Source organism: Coregonus clupeaformis, chromosome 17, assembly GCF_020615455.1.
Source record: "Coregonus clupeaformis isolate EN_2021a chromosome 17, ASM2061545v1, whole genome shotgun sequence".
In the NCBI taxonomy this organism is placed as follows: domain Eukaryota; kingdom Metazoa; phylum Chordata; class Actinopteri; order Salmoniformes; family Salmonidae; genus Coregonus; species Coregonus clupeaformis.
Genome location: NC_059208.1, coordinates 33,756,831 through 33,768,930, shown reverse-complemented (window position 1 = coordinate 33,768,930; position 12,100 = coordinate 33,756,831). Strand labels below are relative to the sequence as shown.

At 43.9% G+C, this 12,100-nt stretch overlaps 1 protein-coding gene across 1 annotated transcript; it reads right to left on the bottom strand.

Moving 5' to 3' along the window:
* Positions 1 to 4,888: 4,888 nt before the first annotated feature.
* Positions 4,889 to 10,991, bottom strand: LOC121585737 (zona pellucida sperm-binding protein 4-like). The gene is made up of 7 exons (XM_045226297.1): positions 10,979 to 10,991; positions 6,424 to 6,580; positions 6,083 to 6,234; positions 5,796 to 5,867; positions 5,582 to 5,710; positions 5,265 to 5,359; positions 4,889 to 4,909 (listed from the first exon to the last, which is right to left on the bottom strand). The coding sequence occupies exons 1-7, from the start codon at positions 10,989 to 10,991 to the stop codon at positions 4,889 to 4,891; spliced, it is 639 nt and encodes a 212-aa protein (XP_045082232.1).
* Between the last annotated feature and the right edge of the window lie 1,109 nt (positions 10,992 to 12,100).

Genomic DNA, 12,100 nt, shown 5'->3' with positions numbered 1-12,100 from the left:
AGGTTGATTCCCGAGATGGGAAGGAACTCAAAAAGCGCTCCTGCACTTTGTGGTTGCTATCTATGTACCTCAGCACAAGCACCAGCTGTGTCTGTGTAGAAACGTCCGTGGTCTCGTCAGCTTGGATAGCTACGAAGTTCGCCGACTTCACCTCCTCCACAATATGTTCCCTCATGACCGCTAGCATACACTCCAGTAGCTCGTTTTGAATGGTCTTTGATGTGCCCTTGAAAACTTTAGCATTTTTAAGATGGTCATCAAACACCTCATCTAATTGTGCCACAAAGTTGACAAGTCCAAGAAAAATACCAGGGTTGGTGGAGCCCTCAGTTTCATCTTTGCCTCGCAAAGCTAACTCAAACACTCCGCAAAACTTCACACACTGGATTAGCCGGCTGAGGATGTGGCGGTTCTTGCTAACCTCATCGTTGTGGCGGCGGACAGCTAGCCTGTATCCCTCATCCAGTTGAGTGGCAATGTTCACTCTCCCCCAAAGCAGACAATCTCAAACAGCTATCCATGTGGGTCTTTGACAGCTCATGTTTCTTAATCTTTTCTGAAAGATGGTGCATGTCCGTTACACCAGTCGCTGTCCAAGCGGTGCTGTCTGCCGTGCCGCCTTCAGGGTGAAAGAGTAAGCAGGGGTAGCAGAAGACTGCATTAGCTACATCGCAGCCTGCTAGCCAGGTATTTCGTTCGTACCAATTTTTGGAAAATCCTCGGGTGTAGGACTTTCCCCCTTTAGTAGAAACCTGTTGAATTATTAAATTTGGTCTGGGAGGTCCTAATTGTTTCGTTGCCAATTTATCTTGATTTGTAAGAAAAAAAAAAGGAACTTCTTTCAAAGAGACAATCGAGTTGCACTGAACGCTAGCCATCTTGACAGTAGTACGTGAATTGATTGACGCTGCTACCCGCTCTTTTCTTAGTTATGTTCATGGTTATGTTACGTATGACGAAAGCACGTAAGTGCAAGCCCTCCCGAACCCATAGAGATTGTATTGAAAGCTCTGATATTTGAAAAAATAAAGATTTTACATGAGAGTCTATGAGAGACTTCTGGGGCGATTTTCAACCTGACTGAAATCGCCCCAAAACGGGCGGGGCCATTTGAAGCACGACTTTAGCCTGATTGGACATTTAGTGGCAGATCAGACGTCTAGATTAGAACACTGATAACTACTGTTGCCGTGATATAATTGATTAGAAAAAAATCCCTTCCTTTTCCCGTTTGGCAGTGCGTCGCCCATATCGCCCTAATGAACACACCGCCCCTGATGGGCACTCCCATTCTTTGATGTTATTACTCTTTACCCCCAAGTCATATATCCTGTCCATCAATCATTTCTAAGATCAACATCAGTAATCTCCTTTGACATAACAAAATGTAGACTCTGTGGCAGCAAACCACTTATCTACTAACTCTCCCCTGCTCCACACAATACTATGACATGACATCATTACAATCATAAAAAACAGTACAATGAATTTCACATTGTAATCCAGACCATTATCTGTGAGCTTGTCTCTGTGTGTATGTATTTAAGGGATAGTGCTGTATATAGGGGATGGACAGAAAGAGGGCAAGAGTCCATAATGTGGATGCTACCTTAAGTGCATGTTGTGAAAAGGTTTCAAATTATATAACAATTATCAGTGGTGACTGGTGACCAATAGCACACCAAGGGCTCGATTCAATCTGTAGCGCTGAAGTTCCTTACTGTAGCCCGATTGACATTTAAAGACAATGTTCCAGTGTTAGCAGAGACTGCATTCAACGTAAATGAAAATAAATAGAAAGTTAGTGACAGAAGTGAAATGCAACGTAATTCAGAGGTGATACTACACTGAACAAAAATATAAACGCAACATGCAACAATTTCAAATATTTTACTGAGTTACAGTTCATATAAGGAAATCAGTCAATTGAAATAAATTCATTAGGCCCTAATCTATGGATTTCACATGACTGGGAATACAGATATGCATCTGTTGGTCACAGATACCTTAAAAAAAAGATAGGGGTGTGGATCAGAAAACCAGTCGGTGTCTAGTGTGACCACCACTCTATGCATCTCCTTCGCATAGTGGTTGTCCCACTCCCCTTCAATAGCTGTACAAAGTTGCTGGATATTGGCGGGAACTGGAACACGCTGTCGTACATGTCGATCCAGAGCATCCCAAACATGGTGAGTATGCAGGCCATGGAAGAACTGGGCCATCTGCCCGGTACAGTTGAAACCATGATTCATCCGTGAAGAGCACACTTCTCCAGCGTGCCAGTGGCCATCGAAGGTGAGCATTTGCCCACTGAAGTCTGTCACGACGGCGAACTGCAGTCAGGTCAAAATCCTGGTGAGGACGACGAGCATGCAGATGAGCTTCCCTGAGAGGGTTTCAGAAATTCTTACACAGTTCTATTAGACCAAGCATAGTTAGTCCAGCTACTGCAGGCCTTCATCCAGGACAAACAGTCCCAGTTCACTCAACATTGAAAAGAAAGGATGGAAGAGAATGGAGGTGTGGAGGAGTGTGTAAAAGCAGGTGATCCTCGAGGTACAGATGCAGTGAGAGGTGCTTGTAAAGATGTGGGATCAGTCAGTAACATCATCTTGGAGATGCGCTTCAACCCCAGTGTGTTCTCCCTAGACGTGACATTCCCCAAGAGTGACCGTGAGGCTGTGACGCTGCAGGAGAGGCTGAAGCCTTCGTCATAACGCAACAGATACCTGCCCTCGTGGAAGGGTGCCTGCAGGTACCTGCAGTGAGATGCCTATAGATGGTGCTATGCTGAACCAGGCGCTACACCAGAAAGGCATCAACCTCCAATGCCTTTGCCAGAACACAAGGACCGGCTCAGACACATGACGAGGTTGGCTGTGGGAGATATTGTGGTTCGTTCCTCCAGAAGGATCTTCAACAACTTCCTGCAGAGTGTGGAGGTGTCAAGTCTCTCTGCAGCGGAGTCACTTCCTCTGCTGCCTATTAGTTGCCCACTACAGCACCACCCCTGCAGGCGAGGAGCCTAAGAAGAGGTCCAGAAGGCGGGGTCGTAGAGGAGCAGCTTCAGACAGCACTGCCTGGAGTGCGCTCAGTGGAGCAGAGCTCAGGAACCTGATTGGCCAGGACGCAGCAGAGACCTATGACATCACTCACAGCCTGGGTTCCACTGCTGACCACCTGGTAGAGACATATGGGCTGCAAAAGGTCTCCCTGCTTAGAGAGTTCTGTTTGAAGCCTGGAGTACAGCTGCGACAGAGTCCTTCTTCGACAACCAAATGAAGGCTCGCATTGGTCCAGATGACATGCTCAACATCTTCCCCATTGTCAAGCACGTCACTATTACGACTCATGATGCCTTGCGAGTGTTCTGAGCTTCTCAGAATAGCGCTCAGAAAGGCGTGATGGATCAGGCGTATGAGTGTCTGAAGGAGGCAGCGTACCTGTTGGGCTGTGTGTGTGACAACCTGAACCCAGAGGGCGGCTCCTGTCTCAGCCTGATGGCCAGAGTGGCTTACCTACGAGGCCAGCAGTGTCCAGCTCAAGGCTGTGGTCATCAGTGAGAGAGTCTTGGGCGGTGTATGTGTTCGCTGGAGGAGAGTCTACTCTAGCTCAGAGGTGTCTGTTCAGAGCCTGTCTTCTGATGATCACAGTCCATGGAGAAGACCACCCCTACACTGGACAGCTGTCTAGGTTTGGTATTGCCAAGCGAACAGGCAGGGCAGTTCCTACAGAGTGCGCTCAAAATCAACACTTCCTTCTTTGGCCCCACTGACGTGTACACCGCTCTCAGCCAGCATCTGTAGTCCCAGTGAATGTATGGAGTGGGAGACTATCATTCTGCCATGAACCATGAGAAAGTGGCTCTGCCTGCCTTCACCAGCCTGTATGGTGAGGACCACTCCCAGAGACACTGCAGCTACGAATTCAGCAGGCAGTGCACGTGGAGCGCTCTCTGAGGCCAGGCGGGGACCCACTCACAGCTGAAGGTCAGTCTCTTTCTCCCTCAGCTGAGACCACTCTGGAGCAGCTGGCCCTGGTCGCAGGCATCAGGACACCAAGCCACAGTGACAGGCTCCTGGAGTTCAAACAGAAGCTGATGGAACAGAGAGGCAGAAAGAGCAGCAGAGGAGGCAGCTAACGCCAAACCAGACAACACACACAGAAACAGTGAACAGAGAAAAAGCAGAGGGGACATCTGAAGGAGAGGAAGAGGCTGTGGCAGTCCAGGAGACCACCAGCTAGGTGCTCCCAAAGGCATGTCATGATGAGAACAGCCGACAAACAGACAGCGGACTGCCATCAACTGGAGCCCACTGAGGGGACCGTAGAGGAGGGCTCAGTAGTAGAGGGGTCAGCAGTAGAGACTACAGCAGTAGAGAGTGGAGCTTTAGGATAATCCAGTGAGAGATATGGAGATGAAGACAGACAGAGCTGTCCCAGAGGCTGAGCAGCACACAGGGACAGAAGATGTTGAGGCAGAACTGATGGCTACGGAGGTCAGAGCCAGTATAGAGGAGAGTCTGACACAAAATGGAGGCTTGGAATCTGACAGAAACAAATCAAACAGTGAGGTGGAGATCGTCAATGAGAAGCCAGGGTCAGATGAGGTCAACTGTGTGAACGGAGCACCAGTGATGACCAATCAGAGCATAAGGTCGTTGTGAACGGGGACGTCTCCATAACCATCGGCCAAGCAAAACTATCCCTGATCACAGCAGAGGGCGAGATACTAGCTAACGGAACATCAGTGTCAGAGAGGGAGGACTGAGAGGGGGAAGGACCATCTTAAGAGATTGACAGAACAAATGACCAAAGAGAGAAGTCATAGGACAGACAGCTGCCAACAAGGCAGTAGCGTATTACAGGGGCTGTTGATTCAGCTGGATCAGATCCTGATAGCAGAAGGCTGTGGAGGATGAAAGGAAAAACGACAACAGAAGGAGAATATAGAAGTGTACCACTAAGGTTCTCCTTGATCGGGTTTCATCACTGATATTGGGAGAGGGCTACACTTCTTTGGGCTTTATTCAACATTAAACGTAACTCCATTTACTTATATAGACCAGTTTTTTTCTTTAAAAAAAAGCAACTACCACTAATATTAGTAATTGTGTGAAAGTGTGGCAGTTTGGGTGAATTACTGCTATCTCCTGCACTTAATTAATTGCAGGGTAGCATCTGAACTGTCCTTAGGTTCACAGCTGGAGATGAATGAACTGATCCACAGCCAAATATTTTTATTGCAACTTTTAGCCTAATACCTTTGATCTCCATATCATAGCCAGCACCAGGACAAAGACAACAAGCATCGTAGAGCCAGCCACTTTCAGTAGGCTGTAGTTCAGAGACTGGGGCACTGTGGAGAAAAGGAAGCAGTCAAATTATGTCCATATGTTCAAATCTGGATCTCAAAGCAAGTTCTCCTACAATCATGGACTGATTTAGACCTGGGACACAAGGTGGGTGCAATTAGTAATCAAGTAGAAAAAAAGCAGTACACGGATTCCAGGCTCAAATTTGAATACCCCTGTAATGTGTAGGCCTAAATGTTGAAAAAGGCCCATTGTTAGTTGCTCACCTTCACCATCAGACTGACCTATCCCCAGATCTGAAACGGACAGGTCTGTGCCAATCAGAATCACCTCCCCGCTGGACACCACAATACCGTTTCCATTTAGTATTTTCTGTGCCGCAGAAACGTCTCTTCCTGAATTTTTTTAATGGAAAGTCAATGGAAAACGATTCCTCAAAGGGTTCAGTGGAACAATGTAATAAGAGGCTGAGTCACTCACTTTGCCGATTGCATCGCTGTTCACAGCTCTCAGTTGCAGAAGGACGGCACACTTCTGTACTGCAGTGGATAACGCCTAGAAAAACACAGGGGTCTATTCATTAGTACACACCCTAGCTAAATGTTTTGCAACATCAAACGTTTCTTCCTGTACAAGTTCAGTTTAGTCCCTCCCCGTTTCGTCCCTTTGCTTTCATTTGGTTCCCACTGAATACACCCCAGGTAAGGAGGTGCAGGTTTTTGCCAATCATCAATACAGCACTAAAATAAGTACACAACTTGATGACGATACCTTCTCCTTTAGAGGTGCAATGGAGGCCGCATCCACAAAGGTGAACATTTTGATGCTGAAGCATTTGTAGTGGGTGGGATTCTGAAGCCCAGAGGAGCCATGCACAGGAACCAAGGCGGTCAGATACTGGTCATCCCGGTAGGGACACCTAGGGAGAGAGCCAGAGTGAGATGGGGCAGAGTATTCTGTGGAGCAGAGAGAGTGTGCAGAAATAAAGGTTGCTTCCCAAATGGGATCCTATTCCCTCTATATGCACTACTTTTGATCAGGGCCCATAGGGCCATACCATTTGGGACGAACTTAAAGATACATTGTGCCAATCAGTCCGTTTAATTACCCATCAACCAGGAGATCCCACCATGGCACGCTGTTAAGGCTGGGAGTGGACGTCACCCAGCAGTGTCTCAGAATAAGGACAAGGTTGGTATCAGTTCTTCCCAGGATGTGCACTTCAGTAAACACAGGCTCCCGCAGGACTTTAATGACAGGGTAGTCTGCTTATTTCTATTACAGCATATTGGATGACTGTCATTCATATTCCATTCACCCAGCTCAATGTAACATTGATAGATTTAGGCTACTACATGATTCTCAAATTTTCCCATGAGGTTGCTACAACCTAGCCTATGAATGAAAGTTTACAACGTAGGAGCACAGGTCGAGAGATTTTTGAGTAATCAAGGTGACAGACAGTGACAAATTCAATACTGCCTTGCACACTCTTGCCTGCATGTAGCTGATATTGGGCTAATCATTAGTCCAATAGACGAGAGTTTCTATTGGACAAATTCAAATAAGAGTTTCTATTGGACATATTCCGGTGTTTATGTCTGTTTCGTTCCATAAGCTTCCATTTAAGAAACGTTTTTCAACAGAATCGTAGCAATGAATACACGCCTGATCACACGCAAACACAGTTCATTTTCATACCAGACACATACAAACAGCTCGTTGTATATATAATTCCTTCTCGCATCTATCTATGCACTCTGCTCCTCTCACCTTTTCCCTTCGCTTGTGGACTTCAGTGCACAACACATCAGCTGTCTGTGACCAGGCGAATAAACCTTTCCATGCCAAACCTTCATATGATTGCTAACTGCTACACACAGACTACATCGTTGTCAAATCATAGTCAACATAGCTACTAGAACTAACGCGTTAGTAAACCCGCTACAACCATGCAGCACAGTGTAGTCAGCAGCAATCAGTTTAGCAGTTACACACGCAGGCCCTGGTGGCAATAAATTAATAAAACCAAAAGCTTACCTTGACTTGGAAGAGTTCCAGTGTTGGATAGCCATAGCCAGCTAGCTAACATAGACCCCTCTCTGTTTGAGTCGGGTGTTTGAGTAGGCTAAACAAGCCAGCTGAATTGCACACTAGCTAAGTAAGTGAAAGTGAAAAAATATATACTATGAAATATAGCTAGCTCGATCTCGCTCTCCCTCTCTCTCTTGCTTCTCCTTAATTTTAGAAGAAATTAATTTGTTAAAAACTGTTCAACTATTGTCTTTCTCTCTCTTTGAGTCAACTAACACATTTTATGCACTGCAGTGCTAGCTAGCTGTAGCTTATGCTTTCAGTACAAGATTAATTCTCTGATCCTTTGATTGGGCAGACAACATGTCAGTTCAAGCTGCAAGAGCTCTGATAGGTTGGAGGACGTCCTCAAGAAGTTGTCATAATTACTGTGTAAGTCTATGGAAGGGGGTGAGAACCTTGAGCCTCCTACGTTTTGTATTGAAGTCAATGTACCCAGAGGTGGACAGAAGCTAGCTGACCATGGTGCTACCCTACAGAGTGCTGCTGAGGCTACTGTAGACCTTCATTACAAAACAGTGTGTTTTAATCAATTATTTGGTGGTGTTAATATATTTAGTATAGTTTTATCTAAAAATGATAACTTTTTTAATGTTTCACTATTTGTATTTTTCTGAAATTCACTGAGGAGGATGGTCCTCCCCATCCTCCTCTGAGGAGTCTCCACTGTTCAGAAAGTATTCATACCCCTTGACCTTGTTGTGTTACAGCCTGAATTCAAAATGGATTAAATTGATTTTTTTTCTCACCCATCTACACACAAAACCCCATAATGACAAAGTGAAAACATGTTTTTAGACGTTTTAGCAAATTTATTGAAAATGAAATACAGAAATATCTAATTTACATGAGTATTCACACCACATGTTGAAATCACATTTGGCAGCGATTACAGCTGTGAGTCTTTCTGGGTAAGTCTCTAAGAGCTTTGCACACCTGGATTGTACAATATTTGCACTTTTTTTTTTTTTTTATTCTTCTAGCTCTGTCAAGTTGGTTGTTGATCATTGCTAGACAGCCATTTTCAAGTTTTGACATAGATGCCGATTTAAGTCAAAACTCTTAACTAGGCCACCCAGGAACATTCAACGTCATCTTGATAAGCAACACCAGTGTATATTTGGCCTTATGTTTTAGGTTAATGTCCTGCTTTTTTGTTTTTTTTTACCCAGCTACTAATAGGTGCCCTTATTTGCGAGGCATTGGAAAACCTCCCTGGTCTTTGTGGTTGAATCTGTGTTTGAAATTCACTGCTCGACTGGAGGACCTTACCGATAATTGTATGTGTGGCGTACAGAGATGAGGTAGTCATTCAAAAATCATGTTAAACACTATTATTGCACACAGAGTGAGTCCATGCAACTTATTTGATTTGTTAAGCAAATTTTTAAGAATACTCTTCTGAAGGCACTGTACATACAGCCCTGATACCTGCAGTACACAGTACTACCAGATACAAGGACAAGACACAAGCGCTCTCAAACAGGTAACCCAGTTAACAACAAATATTTCCACAACTTTAGGGAACGTTCCCTTAAGAGTCTCATTAGGTCATTAACTAAAGTTTTCATAGGAATCTTCCTGTGATGTGCAAGCAATTTTTCCAAGAGAACATTCCCTTAATGTCAAATAGAACTTACCTAGAATGTGATTACCATGTTCTCAGAACTTAAGATATTAATTTTCTAGACACTTTTCATGGGAACATTGTGAGAACATCTGTCCAGTTTTCTGTGTGTCAGAAAATTCATAACACATCACGCCTCCTTACCAAGCCCCTGATTGATAAATCACAGCTATTTTTGTCTGTTGGCAAGGGATACTCACACACGCAGTGCTTTTAACTTACAGTACAGTGTTTTCAACTTGCATATTTGACACACATGATTACATTGTGCATGTTCATTTACACAGTAATTATTCATTAACATGTCTACAGCTGGGATTTGAACTCACAACTTCTTGGTTCACAGCATTCAGATCTTCCTGCTATGCCACCATGTCTGTGTCAGTAATCAGTTAATTTGACTATTCTGATTTGATTGACTTATTTCAACAATTTAAGGACTTTCTGTATAGTTGTCTAATGTTGGTGAGGCATATTAACCTGTCTTAATGGTACTCCTGAATCACTATGATCAAGAAAAGTTTTTCTTGAGTATACTTGTAATAGAGCTGAAATTTACTTCAAAGTGCATTATGTGAATAATGCTTACTCATAAAGTTGTTTTAGGGGGTTCAGGGTTTCTTCTGGACAGGGCCTAACTATACTGGTCCAATAAGCACATGCCCTTGAGATATCCCTTATTGACACAGTGATTAGGGGGTTTGTCATTGGTGCTGGTGGCCTGGGTTTGAGACCTGCTAGGGGAGTAACCCTACTCTCACGTTCTTAGTAATATACACAGTGTACAAAACATTAAGAACACCTTCCTAATATTAAGTTGAACCTCCCCCTTTGCCTTCAGAACAGCCTCAATTTGTCGGGGCATGGAATCTACAAGGTGTTGAAAGCGTTCCACAGGGAATCTGGCCCATGTTGACTCCAATGCTTGCCACAGTTGTGTCATTTTGGCTGGATGTCCTTTGGGTGGTGGACCAACCCAGCAGCGTTGCAGTTCTTGACACAAACCGGTGCGCATGGCACCTACTACCATACCCCACTTAAATATTTTGTGTTGCCCATTCACCCTCTGAATGGCATACATACACATTCCATGTCTACACTAAGTGAAGTGGATTTAACAACTGACATCAATAAGGGATCATAGCTAAGGCTGTGGCAATCACTACATTTCCTCAGCCGGTGATTGTCAAGCAAATAACTGTCGGTCTCACGGCTTCCACACATAGCCTACAAGCCACTGATGCAGACCTTTGGAACATCTACATTTTAAAAAGTCTAATAAATCCATGTAATATAGCCTACACCTTCACAATAAATCCATTATTTATTTTCAGAGGTGGGTAGAGTAGCCAAAAATTGTACTCAAGTAAAAGTACTGTTACTTCAGAATAATATGACTCAAGTAAAAGTAAAAAGTAGTCATCCAAATAATTACTTGAGTAAGAGTAAAAAAGTACTTGGTGAAAAAACTACTCAAGTACTGAGTAACTGTTGAGTAACGTCTGATTTATTTTTTAACACAAGACAACGATCAGACAGACAAAAATACAAAATAATCATCTTTAGGCAAATTATAGTTCATCCAATCAATAAAATAAATTAAAATTAATTACAAAATAGCTTAAATTAAAATAATTCAGGTAAATTCAAGTCCTTAAAAAATAAAATAAATAAAATAATAATAAATAAAAAATAAATAAGCACAAGTAACACACATTTCCAAACCTTTATACTTTTTTACCAGGCAGAAATAGAACGAGGCAGCCCATAAACTCTCATAAACTGTGTGTGTGTGTGTCTCCACAGTGTCTCCACAGTGACAGAACAACAGAAGGAAACACACAAACATTTCATACCAGGCATGCTGAACAGAAAACTGCACACCAGAAGGAAGCGGTCAACGTAAAATAATCAATAGGTGTTGATTAGGCCTACTCAGTACCTTTGTATTGCATGGCAAGCAACAGCCCTTTTTCCGTGTGCCTAGAAATTAATACTCTGATCTGTGATTAGGCCACACTGCACATCTCACTGAGCAGAGGAAAAGAGCAGCAGTACACATCAACTGAAAAAGCACCAGTCCATGATAGATGGCCAAATAAAACAATATTGCAGGCCTAGTATCCCAGAACACAAATTAAGCTGAATGCATGTTCTCTAAAAGGCATCAGAGGAGAGTGATGTAGTTGTAGATGGGGCATTATGTTTACTTCCAGTTCCAATATCTAACAAAAAAAGTCACCCCCCCCCCCCAAGATAAGCAGCATAAAGCATGTATGATGTGTCTTTACAATGGAGTTATACATTCATAGCTCTGCGCTCTCTAGCACAGCCATTACACAGTTAAGGGGATTAAACGCTTTGCTCAAAGCACCTCAAAAGCAGCTGAGAGAGGAGCAGCTTCCCCAATCTAGACTCCCACAGACAGACAACAGATTTGGCAATATTCTAACCTTTAGGCTGACACTGGCCCTTTGACTGGTTGACTGGAGTCAACACTCCAGGAACTCTTTGGCACAGTAACATGAAAACCCTTTTATATTGAAGGCCCCACTGGGAGTGTGTGTGTGTGTGTGTGTGTGTGTGTGTGTTGTGTGTGTGTGTCAAAACATGCAGAAAGAAACTATTTCACCAAAGAATCACTCAGTGATGTCACTATTAAGCTTCAACAGTAGCTGGCTCTCAAGGTTCTTGCTGTGAAGCTGTGATCGTTTAGCAGTGAACAGGAGTCCTGCATGACTGAAAAGTCTCTCACAGGCTGCAGATGCAGGAAGACCTGTGTTGACTTTGAGTGACAGCTTCTTGATGCGAGGAAAGGTGTGGAGTAGATCCATACCTGCAGGGGACAGACATGGAAGGTACCTCTCCAGCTCTCCTACTTGTGATTTTCCCAACTCCATGGATGCAAAGAAGTCGTCTTCATCAGAGAGGCCGCTGTTTGCGCTGGTGACATCATCCAAGTCGGTGTCTAGGTGATTTCTGATGTAGTCAAGGCCTGTGGGTTTTAGGGCAAGATAAATCGTTTTCAAACGAATTAAGTCTGCACATTATTCTTACCCTTCTA